The sequence below is a fragment of the Pelobates fuscus genome, chromosome 5 (genome assembly GCF_036172605.1).
Source record: "Pelobates fuscus isolate aPelFus1 chromosome 5, aPelFus1.pri, whole genome shotgun sequence".
In the NCBI taxonomy this organism is placed as follows: Eukaryota; Metazoa; Chordata; class Amphibia; order Anura; family Pelobatidae; genus Pelobates; species Pelobates fuscus.
The window spans coordinates 268,021,583-268,040,950 of NC_086321.1; the positions used below are offsets into that span (position 1 = coordinate 268,021,583).

At 39.7% G+C, this 19,368-nt stretch overlaps 1 protein-coding gene across 2 annotated transcripts in view; it reads left to right on the forward strand.

Annotated features, from left to right (window-relative positions):
* Window positions 1-19,368, forward strand: part of LOC134611411 (stimulated by retinoic acid gene 6 protein-like) — a 236,127-nt gene that overhangs the window by 67,581 nt on the left and 149,178 nt on the right. For both annotated transcript variants that reach the window (XM_063455276.1, XM_063455277.1), the window contains exon 5: window positions 13,819-13,949. In XM_063455276.1, the coding sequence (XP_063311346.1) occupies window positions 13,819-13,949 (131 nt within the window). The remainder of the gene's footprint in view (window positions 1-13,818; window positions 13,950-19,368) is intronic.

Genomic DNA, 19,368 nt, shown 5'->3' on the forward strand with positions numbered 1-19,368 from the left:
ATACATATGTAAGGGAAATGTTTATGAATGGTGGTTACCTAACTGGTCATGTTATGTGGTAAAATCTGACCGTGGGTATATGGTATGTGTAATGTGTCTCTATGGCGATAAGAGTAATGAATATGCTTGCTAATGTTTGTAGTCTAATATGGTGTAGTATTGTGATCATGTAGTTTAATTTAGGGTGTTTAAATATAACTTCTACAGAAAGTACCGTATTTATCGGCGTATAACACACACCGGCGTATAACACGCACCTCATTTTTAGAAAGAAATTCCAGGAAATTTCCCCCCCCCATAGTATTCCCCCCCCATAGTATTCCCCCCTCATCCTATAGTGTCCCCCCCCTCCCATAGTATTCTCCCCCCCTCCCCTCCCATAGTATTCTCCCCCCTCCCCCCCTCCCCTCCCATAGTATTCTCCCCCCCTCCCCTCCCATAGTATTCTCCCCCCTCCCCTCCCATAGTATTCTCCCCCCCTCCCCTCCCCCCCTCCCCTCCCATAGTATTCTCCCCCCTCCCCTCCCATAGTATTTTCCCCCTCCCCTCCCATTCTCCCCCCCTCCCATAGTATTCTCCCCCCCTCCCCTCCCATAGTGTACTTCTCCCCCTCCCCTCCCCTCGTGTACTTCCCCCCCTCCCCTCCCATAGTGTACTTCCCCCCCTCCCCTCCCATAGTGTCCCTCCCCCCCCTCCCATAGTGTACTTCCCCCCCCTCCCCTCCCATAGTGTACTTCCCCCCTCCCCCCCTCCCATAGTGTACTTCCCCCCCCTCCCATCCCATAGTGTACTTCCCCCCCTCCCCTCCCATAGTGTACTTCCCCCCCCCCATAGTGTACTTCCCCCCCCTCCCCTTGTGTACTCCCCCCCTCCCCTCCCATAGTGTACTTCCCCCCCCCCCCTCCCCTCCCATCCCATAGTGTACTTCCCCTCACATAATTACTTACCTGTCCTGAAGCGTGGGCCGGCTTCACAGCTTGCCCCGCGGTACAGGAACTTTAATTTCATGTTCCGGTTTCCGGTGGGACTGAAAGGAAGTCTGCACACTATTGTGCACACTTCCTTTCAGTCCCGCCGGAAACCGGAACATGAAATTAAAGTTCCTGTACCGCGGTGCAAGCTGTGAAGCCGGCCCACGCTTCAGGACAGGTAAGTAATTATGGGATATTGGCGTATAACACGCACCCACGATTTTTCCCCTATTTTCAGGGGAAAAAAGTGCGTGTTATACGCCGATAAATACGGTATGTAAGAAGAAGAAAGTAATAATGTAATGTTATTATAAAACACCGAAATATTGACGTATGAGTGGTTGAATCAAGGCGTGTGATTTAACCCGAAAGTGCATGAAATATTCTAAGACCGAGTTCTTGTGTATGTAATTTGAGTACATAAAGAAAAAGTCAGCATATGAAACGTGCCATGTGATGAAAAGTGTACATGGTGTGTTTAAACAGGACAAAACCCGTTTGTTTAAAACAAAATTCTCTAAGTGCTGATGGGAGGTACACAAAATAATGTAAAGTTTATTCAAGCAAAACTATGTATATGTATACCAGGATTAATATATCACGATCTAATAATACATAGAGCCCTAACCTAAGTATAATTAATGTGAAAGCATAAATTAGGAAGTATATGCTATGATCATTATATGTATATAAAATACAGTCTGTGGTACTCAATGAACTATAATCTGCATATTAAAAACGGATAATCCTAATATCAGGTACTAAAATCTTATAATATGGTAAATAGCAACAAACTGAAATGAAGGAGGGAGAAAAGCAAAGCATATGAATGCTACATACTCAGTACATTGGTTTCCGGAAACCAGAGGGTTAATTCGCCTGAGACGTAAAGCGTGTGGCCGTAAAGTAAGGCTGAATAATGATTGCGACGCCGTGGGAAGTGATCCGGGCGACGGACTTACGTTTCAGAAGTCCTGAGGACTCAATCAGCGAAGAAGACCGGGTTTTTTGTGCGTGGCTGGCCGTGGAAAGACCTGTAAGGAGTTCCTGGACACAGCTAACAACGAAAAAAAACGCTGAGTTTCCGAAAGCAAGATGGTGCCGTCCGTGAACCGGAAGTGGATTCAGGATGCAGCGCTGACCTCGAACGGTATGGAGCCAGGTAAGGGGTGTCCCTTAAGTAGGGAGAAGGTGAGTCATACGCCCCTCCCACAATTACAGGCCAAAAGGCCTTAATACATATATATATATATATATATATATATATATATATATATATATATATATATTTGTATGTGTATATGTAACCCTTTTTTGCCCTGCCCCTGGCAACAAGCTGTAGCTAGCAGCAGTTACACCTTCTTCTGTCGCTGACAGGGATCCTGAGCCTCCGCTATAGTTGGGAGATCGGGACATCTTGTTCTGATGCAGTGCCTCCACTCAGTGCAACTTCTATTTATGGGGAACCCACCCCACTGAGTAGATGAGTACCCTCCACTTAATAATACCTCAGAAACATGAAATAACTACAGACATCGAAATACAGACTGTATTGTGGTTAAAGAGATACACATATAACAGAAGTTCCTGGCTAATGCTGAGTGATGATAACGTCCCTGATGTAGGAATGATACAGTCACAAGAGTCTTTAGCAGCAGGAATGCAGACAACAAACGTCCCAAATAACATAAATAACTACATATCAACAATCTTAGAAAAAGAATGGTGTACCTCAATATCCCATATGAATAAATACGTCCACAGTCTAAATTTGGTAGAATGCCATTTTAAATTGTTATATACATGGTACTGCACTCCGTCCAGATTATCAAAGAGGTTTCCTCACTTGCAGGATACCTGTTGGAGATGTGGTACCTCTGTAGGTACATACATACATATTTGGTGGCTTTGTCCGGTAGTGAAACCATTTAGGTCATGGGTCTTCAATATTCTGTTTAAATTAACTAATAATACATTAGAAGAAAATCTTGCCACAGCCCTTTTGCATTTAAATTGGAATTTTAATTCATTAAAAATAAATTGCATTGCATTGCATTGTTTTGTGGCTCCTAAAATTATAATTGCGAGAAGGTGGAAACTATCCACCCCTTTCCAAAAAGTGCCACCTCATTAATCAAATCAAATTCCAATTAATTGTCTATGGGACACAATCTTCTAAATAACACAGTTAGTTCACTGCATAAGAAAGGTATAATCAGAATGTGGTTGGAATTCTTTTTACTATTATATGGCTGTGAATGAGTGGAAGATAGGGGTGCTTGTTAATTAGGATGTAGAAAGAGGACAGAGTTTGTCTAGGAGATTGATGGGATAGGATTACACTCAATTGTACGTATTAAAGTGTATCCTGACATATCTTACCTTAGGATTTATTTCTTCCCACTCTGAAAGTGTGATTGTTAGTATATAATATTTATATACGGTATATGTGGTGCTTTGTTTTGTTACTATGTATTTGTTATCTTTACGCATATCATGCTAATCTGATGTATGACTTTATATACATATTTATTGTTTATTAGATTGGATGTTCTGTACATGTGTATTAAGACAATTGCACAATATTTGCATGATATGTGTACTAAAATAAAAATTTTCAATAAAGATATATATAAAAAAAATACATCTCAACAGTTAAACTCATATGTACCTGCTGGTAAATTATGTACACAAAGTTGGGGCCCTTAGATGTAGGTAGCGCTACCCAGATACAGTTATAAAGGAGAATCCTGAAGCAATCTCTGGAGACAGTACCTTTGAGTAACTGCAGATATTTCCAGAGTAGAGTTGAGCAGACACCTGGATGTTCGGGTCCAGCGGCTTCGGCCGAACTTTGAAAAAAAGTCCGGGTTCGGGCTCGAACTTGACCCCCAAGGACCCGAACTTTTGGGCACAAAAATGCCTCTAAAAAACTCCTAGAAAGGGCTAGAGAGCTGCAAAAGGAAGTAAAATAGGGGTAAGAGCAGGACAAGTGTCCTGCAAACAAATGTGGATAGGGAAGTCACTTGAAATAACATAAAAATTTAAAATACAGCTGAGCCATAAAATATCACTAGATGGAATCTTTGATTTTAGCTTTGGAAGCACATAAATCAAAATCTAAAGCATGGCTGTCAGGAGGATCAACATAATTATCCATTTGAGAGAGGGTTGGAGTGCAGGGTATTCTCTTTCATTGTTCAAACTGAGCTCAACTCCTGATGCATGGAGAAAAGGCCTTCACAAGCCTCTGCTATTGTGTACATAGTGACCCATAGGTTGAGGAGGCGGTGACCGTGGAGGTGTAGGTGGAAGTGGCGCTGGAGGAGGATGAGATAGCCAACACTGTTTATATATATATATATATATATATATATATATATATATATTTTTTTTTTATTTTTTTTATTTTAATTGGGGTAGCCCCCAAAATATTGGGACATATAAAAAAAGAAACATTTGCAGCCTGCATTTCTTGCAGTCCTGATGCATGGAGAAATGCTCAACTCCTGATGCATGGAGAAAAGGCCTTCACAAGCCTCTGATATTGTGTACATAGTTTATTGCTAAGTGACCCATAGGTTGAGAAGGCGGTGACCGTGGCGGTGTAGGTGAAAGCGGCGGTGGAGGAGGAGGTAGCCAACACTGTTTTTTATTTGTTTTTTTAAAATTGGGTTAGCCCCCCAAAAATTGGGACATATAGAAAAAAAAACATTTGCGGCCTGCGGTGCATTTCTTGCAGTCCTGATGCATGGAGAAATGCTCAAATACTGATGCATGGAGAAAAGGCCTTCACAAGCCTCTGATATTGTGTACATAGTTTATACTAAGTGACCCATAGGTTGAGGAGGCGGTGGCGGTGTAGGTGGAAGCAGCGGTGGAGGAGGAGGAGGTAGCCAACACTGTTTTTTTATATATATATATATATATATATATATATATATATATATATATATATGTATATATATATATATATATATATTTTTTTTTATTTTTTTTATTGGGGTAGCCCCCAAAATATTGGGACATATAAAAAAAGACAACTCTGTTCAGCAGAGTAGCTGTTGACATTATAGTTGCGCAGGCACTTTGTTGACTCTAGAGAACCTTGGGCCAATCGCTCATCCCCATGACGGCGACTTTGCATTCGGATGTCATCCATATCAACTTTCGATGCCAGTTTCTGCGCCTACCAAACAGGGTTCCGTAGAGGGACCCTGAGAAATGGCTACCACATGCAAGGAAGGCAGCAGGCACGCAAATGACCCTCTCCCGACGCGGGAAGGTAGTGACGACAAATAACAATACAGGACTGTTTAGAGGACCTGTAATTGTAATGAGTCCACTTGAAATCCTTTAACTGTGATCAATTGGAGGGAAGTCTAGTGCAGAGCCACTGACCCGTGCGTGCTGCAGCTGAAACTCCATTATCGCCTGCTGCTGCTCACACAGTCTCATGAGGCAGTGAGCGGGAAGGTCAAAGTTACGCTGCAGCGCAGACAGGCGAGCAGCAGCAGGGTGAGAACGCCAAAAGCGCGCACAGCCACTACAGTGAATGTCACATCCTGTTCCAAGTTGCGGATCAGTCTGGTGATGGCTTCTGGTATCCAGTACTCTTTTTACTGAAGCTGCATCAGGGTCCTGGTATGTGGCCGCACAAACGCTGGTGTGCATACTGGGTCCCAGTCGTCCGACCGCCGCCCAGACAGTGTCTGGATCCTGGTCACCGGGCTGCCCACCTGACTGTGAAACTACGAATGGATTGTTAAATCTGGTACGAACCAGAACTTTGCAGTTCAGGTTCGCTCAACTCTATCACGGATCCTGTGATCACTACATGTATTACTTGGATAACTGGTAATTCTCGAGCTAATACATGCCGACGAGTGCTAGGGGATGGCCGCTCCGCTTTTGCACCCTGCTCCCTCTTATGCTGTGCTGGTGCCTCTGTGTGACCAGCGCCTCTTCCTCCAAACTGCACACGTCACTCGCATGACCTTGATTCCATGTGGGGTGTAGGACCTCATCATCCTCCACAGCATCTTCCACCCACTCCTCAACCCTGCCCTCCTTGCCGGTATGCACAATGCATAAAGCAACAGCAGATGGCACCTGTGTTTTTCCAGTATGTAAAGTCTGCAAAGGACATAAGGAAATTGTTTTAGAATTGTATCCAGGCAACAGTTTTCCCTATAAGCTGACCTCTCAGTTTGACTTGTGAGGGTATTGCCCCAGAATTACAATATTGTTTAAGTACCTCTTAGCTATTGATAACTAGTTTAAATATAGCAGCTTGTTATCTGGTAGTTTCTAGTGTAGAAAATATCAATCTGTTTTCTATCACTTAGATCTGTGTAACAAGTGTTGTAGGTGTGAAACATTATTACAAGCAACCAATGTAGTAAATTCGAATCAAAGTTACGCTTCGATTTGACTCTCAGATATGAAGTGCACACCCCAAATATACTATTTAGCACCGAATTTTTTTTTTTTATTGACTTTTTAAAACTCCAATGTAAGCAGCAGATTAGCAGCAAAACAATTAGAATGTTTACCACTGCGCTGTAAGCACACTATTAGACGCTTCTATTTGACTCTCAGATATGAAGTGCACACCCCAAATATACTATTTAGCACCACATTTTTTTTTATTGACTTTTTAAAACTCCAATGTAAGCAGCAGATTAGCAGCAAAACAATTAGAATGTTTACCACTGCGCTGTAAGCACACTATTAGACGCTTCTATTTGACTCTTAGATATGAAGTGCACGGCAGGCCACAAATGTACTATTTAGCAGATTAGCAGCAAAACAATTAGAATGTTTACCACTGCGCTGTAAGCACACTATTAGACGCTTCTATTTGACTCTCTGATATGAAGAGCAGGCCCCAAAATGTACTATTTAGCAGATTAGCAGCAAAACAATTAGAATGTTTACCATTGCACTGTAAGCGCACTATTAGACTCTCAGATATGAAGTGCACTACCCAAAATGTACTATTTAGCAGATTAGCACCCAGAAAATTTTAATTTTTACAACTGTGCTGTAAGCACACTATAAGACCCTTCTATATGACTCTCAGATATGAAGAGCAGGCCCCAAAATGTACTATTTAGCAGATTAGCAGCAAAACAATTCGAATGTTTACCATTGCACTGTAAGCGCACTATTAGACTCTCAGATATGAAGTGCAAGCCCCAAAAGGTGCTATTTAGCAGATTAGCACCCAGAAAATTAGAATTTTTACAACTGCACTGTAACCACACTATTAGACGCTTCTATTTGACTCTCAGATATGAAGTGCATCACACTAAAATACTATTTAGCAGTTTAGCACCCAAACATTTTTCAGTTTTAAAACTGCAATGTGACAGCAGTATTTGACGATTCTATTTGACTCTCAGATATGAAGAGCACCCCACTAATGTACTATCCCATTAATGTACTATTTAGCACCAAAAAAATTTTACTTTTTAAAACTCTGATGTAACCGCGGCTTCTCCCCTGTCCTCTTCTTCCTGCCACCCTAGCCCTTACTCCTCACATGACAGAGCAAAGTTCAAGATCTCAAAACTTCAGTTCAGTTTTTCACTTCAGTTTTAAAACTGCAATGTGACAGCAGTATTTGACGATTCTATTTGACTCTCAGATATGAAGAGCACCCCACTAATGTACTATCCCATTAATGTACTATTTAGCACCAAAAAATTTTTACTTTTTAAAACTCCGATGTAACCGCGGCTTCTCCCCTGTCCTCTTCTTCCTGCCACCCTAGCCCTTACTCCTCACATGACAGGGCAAAGTTCAAGATCTCAAAACTTAAAGCAAAACAGCAAAATATAGCAGTCTGTTAAAATGTATATAGTGTTTATTGGAATTAGCCGTATTAGTCCAGTAGCTAAGATGCCAAAATACCAGAGTATTGCAATATGTAATGATACTTTTTCTATTCTACTATCATAATATTTAAAAAGATAAGCTTTTAAGTGTTTTCCTCTTTTCCTCAGGTCTGAAGCAATACTGATCAATAATAATTGATGCTTAAAAAAAAATAAAAAATAAATAGAACAGGGCAGGGCTTACAAATATACAGCTGCATATACACACACAGCCATACATAAACTGATTAAATAGAGGTGAAGCGGAAGTATTGAAAAATAATGATACAAGACATCAAAATGTGTGTCTATACAAAGTGTTGATAGTGTGTAAGGATGCCAGACTATATATTAAGTCCTTATTTTCTGGTGTTGAAATGTTTTTTATCTCAAATGTCTTTTGTTCATAAAATTCCCTTTAAGAACTTTAATCCTGAGGTTTTGGATGGAATGACCAGTCAGGGTGATGACCAACAGGCGTACAACATTCGTTTTCCTTGTGGTTCTTGATAGAGTGTCTGTGTAGATCCATTCTGTAACTTAAGGCCAGTTTCTCCAATGTAACAACCTTTGTCACACACTGTACACTGTATCATGTACACCACATTCTCAGATGTTCACGAATATAATCCCTTAACCCCTTCCCACCGTTACGACGTACCATGCCGTCCTGCATTGAATGGGCTTTAAAGCCGTTGCGACGGCATGGTACGTCGTAACGACTTGCAGCCCCAGGAGGTGAGTTGTACTTACCTCCGCCGCGATCCTCTTCTGAGGGGCTGCCTGACAGCCCAGGCAGCCCCCCTCCGGCAAATGAGGCCCCCGGGGGCCATGTGATCGCTCTCAAAGAGCGATCACATGGCCCCCTATAGCTGGCTATGGATCTGCCAGCAGGGGGACTGTCTAAAATATTAGACAGTCCCCCTGCTGGTAGGTAGTGTAAAAAAAAAAAAATTAACATGTTATAAAATAAATTAAATATATTTATATATATATATAATATGTATATATATTATATATATATAATATATATATACATATTATATATATGTAACGTCATACAAAGTGTATTTTAATATTAATATAAGTATATATATTAATATTAAAATACACTTAGAATGACTTTACATATATATAATATGTATATATACAGGGAGTGCAGAATTATTAGGCAAATTAGTATTTTGACCACATCATCCTCTTTATGCATGTTGTCTTACTCTAAGCTGTATAGGCTCGAAAGCCTACTACCAATTAAGCATATTAGGTGATGTGCATCTCTGTAATGAGAAGGGGTGTGGTCTAATGACATCAACACCCTATATCAGGTGTGCATAATTATTAGGCAACTTCCTTTCATTTGGCAAAATGGGTCAAAAGAAGGACTTGACAGGCTCAGAAAAGTCAAAAATAGTGAGATATCTTGCAGAGGGATGCAGCACTCTTAAAATTGCAAAGCTTCTGAAGCGTGATCATCGAACAATCAAGCGTTTCATTCAAAATAGTCAACAGGGTCGCAAGAAGTGTGTGGAAAAACCAAGGCACAAAATAACTGCCCATGAACTGAGAAAAGTCAAGCGTGCAGCTGCCAAGATGCCACTTGCCACCAGTTTGGCCATTTTTGCAACATCACTGGAGTGCCCAAAAGCACAAGGTGTGCAATACTCAGAGACATGGCCAAGGCTGAAAGACGACCACCACTGACACACAAGCTGAAACGTCAAGACTGGGCCAAGAAATATCTCAAGACTGAGGTTTTATGGACTGATGAAATGAGAGTGAGTCTTGTTGGGCCAGATGGATGGGCCCGTGGCTGGATTGGTAAAGGGCAGAGAGCTCCAGTCCGACTCAGACGCCAGCAAGGTGGAGGTGGAGTACTGGTTTGGGCTGGTATTATCAAACATGAGCTTGTGGGGCCTTTTCGGGTTGAGGATGGAGTTAAGCTCAACTCCCAGTCCTACTGCCAGTTTCTGGAAGACACCTTCTTCAAGCAGTGGTACAGGAAGAAGTCTGCATCCTTCAAGAAAAACATGATTTTCATGCAGGACAATGCTCCATCACACGCGTCCAAGTACTCCACAGCGTGGCTGGCAAGAAAGGGTATAAAAGAAGAAAATCTAATGACATGGCCTCCTTGTTCACCTGATCTGAACCCCATTGAGAGCCTGTGGTCCATCATCAAATGTGAGATTTACAAGGAGGGAAAACAGTACACCTCTCTGAACAGTGTCTGGGAGGCTGTGGTTGCTTCTGCACGCAATGTTGATGGTGAACAGATCAAAACACTGACAGAATCCATGGATGGCAGGCTTTTGAGTGTCCTTGCAAAGAAAGGTGGCTATATTGGTCACTGATTTGTTTTTGTTATGCTTTTGAATGTCAGAAATGTATATTTGTGAATGTTGAGATGTTATATTGGTTTCACTGGTAAAAATAAATAATTGAAATGGGTATATATTTGTTTTTTGTTAAGTTGCCTAATAATTATGCACAGTAATAGTCACCTGCACACACAGATATCCCCCTAAAATAGCTAAAACTAAAAACAAACTAAAAACTACTTCCAAAAATATTCAGCTTTGATATTAATGAGTTTTTTTGGGTTCATTGAGAACATGGTTGTTGTTCAATAATAAAATGAATCCTCAAAAATACAACTTGCCTAATAATTCTGCACTCCCTGTATTATATATAATAGATGTACATATATATATTATATATAAATACGTATAATTAAAATAATAAATAAATAAAATAATAAAATAAATACCGTATTTATCGGCGTATAACACGCACCGGCGTATAACACGCACCTCATTTTTAGAAAGAAATTCCAGGAAATTCCCCCTCTCCCCCCCCATCCCATAGTATTCCCCCCTCATCCCATAGTGTTCCCCCCCCTCCCATAGTATTCCCCCCCTCCCCTCCCATAGTATTCTCCCCCTCCCCTCCCATAGTATTCTCCCCCCCATCCCTCCCATAGTATTCTCCCCCCATCCCCTCCCCTCCCATAGTATTCTCCCCCCATCCCCTCCCCTCCCATACTATTCTCCCCCCTCCCCTCCCATAGTATTCTCCCCCCCATAGTATTCTCCCCCCCTCCCCTCCCATAGTATTCTCCCCCCCATCCCCTCCCCTCCCATAGTATTCTCCCCCCCCTCCCCTCCCATAGTATTCTCCCCCCCTCCCCTCCCATAGTATTCTCCCCCCATCCCCTCCCCTCCCATAGTATTCTCCCCCCCTCCCCTCCCATAGTATTCTCCCCCCCTCCCCTCCCCTCCCATAGTATTCTCCCCCCTCCCCTCCCATAGTATTCTCCCCCCTCCCCTCCCATAGTATTTTCCCCCTCCCCTCCCATAGTATTTTCCCCCTCTCCTCCCATAGTATTCTCCCCCTCCCCTCCCATTCTCCCCCCCCATAGTATTCTCCCCCCCTCCCCTCCCATAGTGTACTTCCTCCCCCTCCCCCTCCCCTCCCATAGTGTACTTCCCTCCCCTCCTATAGTGTACTTCCCCTCCCATAATTACTTACCTGTCCTGAAGCGTGGGCCGGCTTCACAGCTTGCACCGCGGTACAGGAACTTTAATTTCATGTTCCGGTTTCCGGCGGGACTGAAAGGAAGTGTGCACACTATTGTGCACACTTCCTTTCAGTCCCGCCGGAAACCGGAACATGAAATTAAAGTTCCTGTACCGCGGTGCAAGCTGTGAAGCCGGCCCACGCTTCAGGACAGGTAAGTAATTATGGGATATCGGCGTATAACACGCACCCACGATTTTTCCCCTATTTTCAGGGGAAAAAAGTGCGTGTTATACGCCGATAAATACGGTAAATAAAATATTAAAACAAAATTTCATATAAATTATATATGCATATGTAATTTCATTCTAAGTGTATTTTGTTATTAATATATATCTATATATATATATATATATATATCAGTAACAAAATACACTTAGAATTACATTCTATATCTATCTATATATAAAATACAAATAACCGCAAATATATATATAGATAAATACATATAATTACATAAAAGATTACATTAGTATACACGGAGAATTTAAATACCTATAAATGCATATATATTAAAATTCTACGTGTATATTTAAATAATCTTTTAACGTAATTATGTGATTTGATTAATTAAAATTTGATTGACATGCCTGACAACACAGGGAGAAAGTGCAGAGAATTTAATTTGCAAGCACTATATTTGACCCTGTAACTCTCCAAGACACCATAAAACCTGTACATAGGGGGTACTGTTTTACTCGGGAGACTTCGCTGAACTCAAATATTAGTGTTTCAAACTGGTAAATTGTGTTTTCTCACATTGTGTTTTCTCACATTTTTTTTTAATTTTATTCATAATAAATTATGTTCCATATATGAATAGTTAATGATAGATTAAAGCCCTGTTTCTCCTGAACAAAACGATATATAATAAGTGTGGGTGCATATAATTTGAAAGAGGGGAACTACGGTTGAACAGACATATAGCGCAAATTCCAGTTTTTGTTTACGTTTTGTTTTGATCAGAACGTGCACTATTGACTCCGTCCTGAAGGGGTTAATGTTGTATGTTTTGTTATTGTGTTTGGCTGTGTTATTGCCACAAATATGTTGACACAGTTTGCAGAGTGATTTGTTGCATCGTGCAGTGCCATTCTGAGTGAGTGTGGGGTCCTCTGAAATTAATGGTTGTAGCTCTTTGATAATTTTATGTACTCATTCTAGAGTACTCATCCCTCTAGTAGTTGTATGTAACTACTAGAGGGATTCTTTTCATTGTATTGTAGGAGCCTTTCCCGTGACGTTTTTAGGGCAGATTTTATTTTTTTTCAGATATTGTCCTTTCCTTGTAGCCCTTTAACCTAAATGACTGATAGTGTACTCAGGTGCTGATCTCTGTTTCTTGTGTCAGAGCAAAGGCAGTGATATCTGATAGCCTGGCTGTTGATGATACCTTTTTTGGTGTGGTTGGGATAGAAGCTGGAATTGTGGAGTTAGCTGTACCTATCTGTGGGTTTTCTATATTAGACAAATGAAGAGTGCCATTGGTGACAGTTTTTGTGTAATCCAAGAAACTCACACTATGATTTGAGAAGCACGTTTTGAGCATTATTGTTGGGTGGAATGAATTGAATGAGTTATGGAAGTGTATAAGGCTTTCTTCCCCTTCTGTCTATATTAGGAAAATATTATCAATCTAACGATAATATGTATATGGTTTGTGGGGCCTGTGTACATAAAAATCTGTTTTCTAGGTCATCCTTGAAAAGATTAGCATATTGTGGTGACATGTTTGTGCCCATCGTTTCCCTGTCATTTGTATGTAGCTATTGTTATTAAAACTTAAATTGTTGTGGGTGAGTATGAATTCTATAAGCTGGGCAATAATTGTCCATCATATTTGTGTGTTGATTTGTAGGACAAGAGAAATATAGTTTGCGACAATATAAAAAAAAAAAAAAGACAAAACAAATAACTATAATAAATATTTACACATACACATTACCTTTCCAATTTTATAAGTGTGCTGTTAGCAGATGTATATCTTTATTAACATATGTAAGGTGTGTAGACCATATTAAATTCAGAGTAACTACTGATCTTACATTTCTTGTAAAGCACAAATGGTACATTGTTTTGTCTATACAACATTTTGTCTAGATTTAGAACATAACTCTGGTACTGTGTCCGGTGTATGAGTGCCATAAAATAGTTTTTTGCTGGATGTCACAATCATGGCCTGCCGATATTGTGTTTGTTGAGGATGAAGTCTGATTTCTGTATATTTACATTTAATACAACCTTGGCACCAAATACCTCAACCTAAGCATACAGTATATAAAAAGCAGTAAATGTAAGTTTGTGTAATACTGTATATAAATTTTGATGCACAAACCTCATCAAAAGCTGAATTGTGTGTTTTGTCTAAAATACTGCCTGTTTCTTAGTCCTTTAGATCTTATTGGGGCATTCAATGACCGATGGACCTACGGCTTTGCAATTGGAGCTATAGCTAATACAATTATTTTGCTGTTTGACCAGCAATTTTTGCCAGCTGGAGTCCCTAGCTGGGCAAAAGGTATGTTTATTGTTTTGATATTATGTAATTTCTTTCTTTCCATCTATTTTGTCTATTTCTTTTTTTCCCCTATTATAAATAAATGCTTTTCTTTGTGTAAACCAGTTTGTCACAAGGGCTTCATTGCAGGCCCTATATCAACCTTGAACTATAAATACCCCAATATAATTGATGTCCCAGGTAACTGGATATTTCTCATAAGTGCAGTTGCTAGGTTTTTATAGAGTAGAATATAACAAAAATGGGGTATTGTTGTTGTAGCAGGCATATGAAATATATGCAAAAATAGCAAAAGAATGGGAGTATACGTGGATAGAACTGAGAGAAAAAGAATTACTAATAGTGTAGTATTTAGTATACTTGTTTAGTGACTAACAACATGGTGCTTAAATGCCCACTCACATTTTTGGGGGCTTATGTACAAGCTCCAGTAATATCAGAATGTAGCGGTTTTACCCCCACTATTGGATGTAGGTGTAGACAGAGTCGGTCTTGTAAACCCCAGTAAAGTAAAATCCAGTAGTGCAATATTATAACCACAGGGTACATAAAGTGTCAAAGATTATAAATTGTACACTCACAAGTGTAGAGCTTTGTATTAAAGCTCACATTTTCAGATAATACCCACCAAGGGATATAGTTGATTAATTTGACCTATACCGTTGTTCAAACATATCTGAAAAAGGAGACGGAATATAGTGCTCTCTGTGTAACATTATATATATGGAGAGAAATTAAAATATACTCAAATTTTTTTGAGCAATAGATTTGCTCAGTATCTGCAGTATCGGTGGAACAATCCAGCCCAAGGAGTTGAAAATAGTTGTCCAGAAAGTTGTGCTTCAGGTAATGCCAGGAAAATCAAGAGAGTGAAAATACCAATAAAAATAACAATAAAGGCTAGCAGATTCAAAAATAAAGGAACCTCAGTGCTTTATTGATAATAACAATAGAAAATAAAGAATACAATAATCCAACAACCCGTTTTACCAATAAGGCTTTTACAAGTAGGAAGAAGGGTTCATGGCATGCACGTATATAAAGAGGAAGTACAAATTAAGAAAATGGAGATTTGACAATGTCATGGTCATGTGATCGCAACTCTTTTAAAATTTTTTATAAAATTGTATTTTTATTAATTTCTCATATATATTTATATACACACATTGCTGGCACCCGGCAAGGGAGGGAGAGAGGACCAGGGAGCTCAGCCTGCAGCTCCACTGGGTCCCTCTTACAGTTACCATGGCAACGCTTCTGACTCTCGCGAGAGTGACTTCTAGCCGCAGAATCTGCATAGCAACATAGAAACATAGAATGTGATGGCAGATAAGAACCATTCGGCCCATCTAGTCTGCCCAATTTTCTAAATACTTTCATTAGTACCTGGCCTTATGCCTATCCCACGCATGCTTAAACTCCTTTACTGTGTTAACCTCTACCACTTCAGCTGGAAGGCTATTCCATGCATCCACTACCCTCTCAGTAAAGTAATACTTACTGATATTATCTTTAAACCTTGTCCTCTTGTTGTGGTAGTGTTTCTTCTTTTAAATATAGTCTCCTCATTTACTGTGTTGATTCCCTTTATGTATTTAAATGTTTCTATCATATCCCTCCTGTCTCGTCTTTCCTCCAAGCTATACATGTTAAGATCCTTTAACCTTTCCTGGTAAGTTTTATCCTGCAATCCATGAACCAGTTTAGTAGCCCTTCTCTGAACTCTCTCTAAAGTATCAATATCCTTCTGGAGATACGGTCTCCAGTACTGCATACAATACTCCCAAGTGAGGTCTCACCAGTGTTCTGTACAATGGCATGAGCACGTCCCTCTTTCTACTGCTAATACCTCTCTCTATACAACCAAGCATTCTGCTAGCATTTCCTGCTGCTCTATTACATTGTCTGCCTACCTTTAAGTCATCAGAAGTAATTCCCCTAAATCCCTTTCCTCAGATGTTGAGGTTAGGACTCTATCAAATATTCTGTGCTCTGCCCTTGGGTTTTTACGTCCAAGAAGCATTATCATGCACTTATCCACATTAAATGTCAGTTGCCACAACTCTAACCATTTTTCTAGTTTACCTAAATCATTTGCCATTTGGCTTATCCCTCCTAGACTATCAACCCTATTACATATCTTAGTATTATCAGCAAAATAACATACCTTACCATCAAGACCTTCTGCAATATCACCAATAAAATATTAAAGAGAATGGGTCCAAGTACAGATCCCTGAGGTACCCCACTGGTGACAAGCCCATGCTTTGAATATACTCCATTGACTACAACCCTCTGTTACTTGTCACTTAGCCACTACCTTACCCACTCAATAATATTGGAATCCAAACTTAAAGATTGCAGTTTATTGATAAGCCTCCTATGTGCAACAGTGTCAAAAGCCTTACTGAAATCTAGGTAAGCAATGTCTACTGCACCACAGTGATCTATTATTTTAGTTAACTGAAAATAAAAAAACTACAGAGAGACAGGAAACAAGCCTATCCTCAGAGTTTAGGGCTTAACCCTGAAACCCCTCTTCTAACTAGAAGACCCCTCAAATTCTTGATACAGGAGGGGCTATTAGGCACTTGCTATCTTCAATTCAGACACCTATATCTAGATTAAGATCCTAACCATTTGGGGTCAATACTGGGCTTGGCTGAACCGATACGTTAGAGGTTCGCCTGCAATACATTTGACAATCTCGTTCTATATTCTCTGGTTATGTCCAGACCTGAACCAATAGTTATTTCCCGATACCACTGATGGGACCATGTGGGAGGTCTAATGTACGTAACAGACATCTGATTCCTATTTCAGATTCGAAAGAAGCTCTAACAGTTTCTAGGTTTACCCATTAGAAGGTTACTGTGTGGTGGATTGTACGCTGCAACCACTTACTTTACTTGTATCACTTTGCAAGTATAGTTACTGTGTAGTGATTCAGATCTCTGTAACAGATCATTTTCTACCTATAACTTAACAATCAAACTAGGTTACATTTGTAGCTTATTGAACATATCGAGTTGACGTGATCCAGAATCCATGCTCTACAATTATCATTTTAACTTCTCACATCACGTTTTGATAAACACAATTTTTATGATTTGTATGTGCTTTTTCTTGTTTTCAATAAAGTTTATTACCCTATATTGAATTTTAACTTGATATATTTTCTCTGAGGCTGGTTTCTCTTATATTTTTAGGAGTGATCTACCTTCATTTGTCTCTATTATTTTAGTTACCCAGTAAAAAAAAAATATCAATACGATTAGTTTGGCATGATCTCCCTGAAGTAAAACCATGTTGTCTATGATCTTGAAATCCATGTGATTTGAGATGTGCAACAATCCCATCCTATAACATGGTTTCCATTACTTTCCCCACTACTGAAGTAAGGTTTACTAGCCTAAAGTTGCCCGACTCCTCCCTACTACCTTTCTTGTGAATGGGCACAACATTCGCTAACTTCCAATCTTCTGGGACTAATCCTGTTAACAATGATTGGTTAAATAAATCTGTTAATGGTTTTGCTAGTACACCACTAAGCTATTTTACTAACTTTGGGTGTATTCCATCAGGTCCCATTGACTTATTTGTCTTTACTTTTGACAGTTGAAATAGAACCTCTTCCTCTGTAAACTCACATGTAACAAATGCCTCATTTGTCCTTTTTCCTAACTGAGGACTGAGGCCCCTTTTCTTCCAATTCATCTGTAAATACTGAAACAAAATATTAACAAACATTAAATTAAATACTGAAACAAAATATTATTTGAGGCAGTTAGCTAGACCTTTATCCTCTTCTACATACCTTTCTTCTTTTGTTTTTAATCTATTCCTTGTTTTACTTTCCTTTTCTCATTTATGTATCTAAAAAATGTTTTGTCCCCCTTTTTTAACTGACTGTGCTTTTTTCTCTTCTGTGTGTGATTTGGAAGCTCTTATAACTTGCTTAGCCACTTTCTGCCTAATCTTATATATCTGTCTATCTTCCTCATACTGGTTTTTTTTATAATTACTAAATGCTAACTTTTTGTTTTTTACTATTTTGGCCCATCTGCGGAGTGGTTTATTGATTTTTTTGCTTTTACTGACAAGTCTGTCAGCAATGCAACTTTTAAATAATCCCATTTCTCTTGGACTCTATTTAAATTGCTCCAGTCTGATAATGGCTCCTTTACACATATTCTAATTTTAGAAAAGCCTGTTTTTCTAAAGTCTAAAACTTTTGTTTTTGTGTGGTGTGACTCAGTCACTGTTCTTATATTGAACCACACTGACTGATGATCACTGGATCCTAAACTTTCACCTACAGTAATATCTGATACAACATCTCCATTTGTTAACACTAAATCTAGTATGGCCTCTTTATGAGTTGGCTCCTCAACAACTTGTTTTAGAGCCAATCCCAGTAGAGAGTTTAGAATATGTATGCTCCTGGCACAAGTTGCTATTTTGGTTTTCCAGTTCACATCAGCAAGTTTAAAGTCACCCATGATGATAACTTCCCCTTCATTGTCATTTTAGCTATTTCCTCAACTAGTAGATTATTTAACTCTTCTATTTGTCCTGGGGGCCTATAAATCACACCTACACAAGTTACTGTGTGATTACCAAATTCTAAAGTAACCCAAACTGACTGTGTTCGCCTTACTAACTTGTATTAGGCTAGATTTTATGCTATCCTTCACATACAGGGCCACAACTCCCCCTTTCTTGCCTTCCCTGTCTTTTCTATATAAAAAAGTACCCTGGTATTGCTATGTCCCAGTCATGTTTCTTATTATACCATGTCTCAGTAACAGAGACTAAATCTACATTATCAGTTGCCATTATTGCCACAAGTTCAATGATCTTATTCCCTATACTGCGAGCATTTGTAGACATGACTCTAAGCTTATCATTTTTAACACTTGCTACAGGGACCTTCTGTTCTTATTTTGGGGGCAATTGGATTGATGCTTTATCACCCTTTTGCCCCCCTCCTCCTAGTTTAAATACAGCCTAGTAAAACCTCTGAACTGCTCTCTGAGAACATTTGTTCTCTTTTGAGAAAGATGCAAACCATCTTTTTTGTACATTTTATTTCCATATCAAACAGACCTACCATGAGAAATAAAGCCAAATCCTTGCTCCCGACACCATTCACCAAGCCACAAGTTAAAGTCCCTAATACGCATCCGCCTGTCGTTCTGAGTGTTATGCACAGGCAGAACTTCAGAGAATGACAGTGTGGAAGCAACCTGCCGCATAAAATTGGCAAAAACACAAAAAACTTCCTTTACCTCTGAATCCTCATTGCAAGCCAAGTCATTTGTCCCTAGATGGACATCCAATTCCCCTTCCTGCTTTGCTCGCTTAACAATTTTACAAATACGTCTCCTGTCTCTGTGAGCAGTAGCTCCAGGAAGAC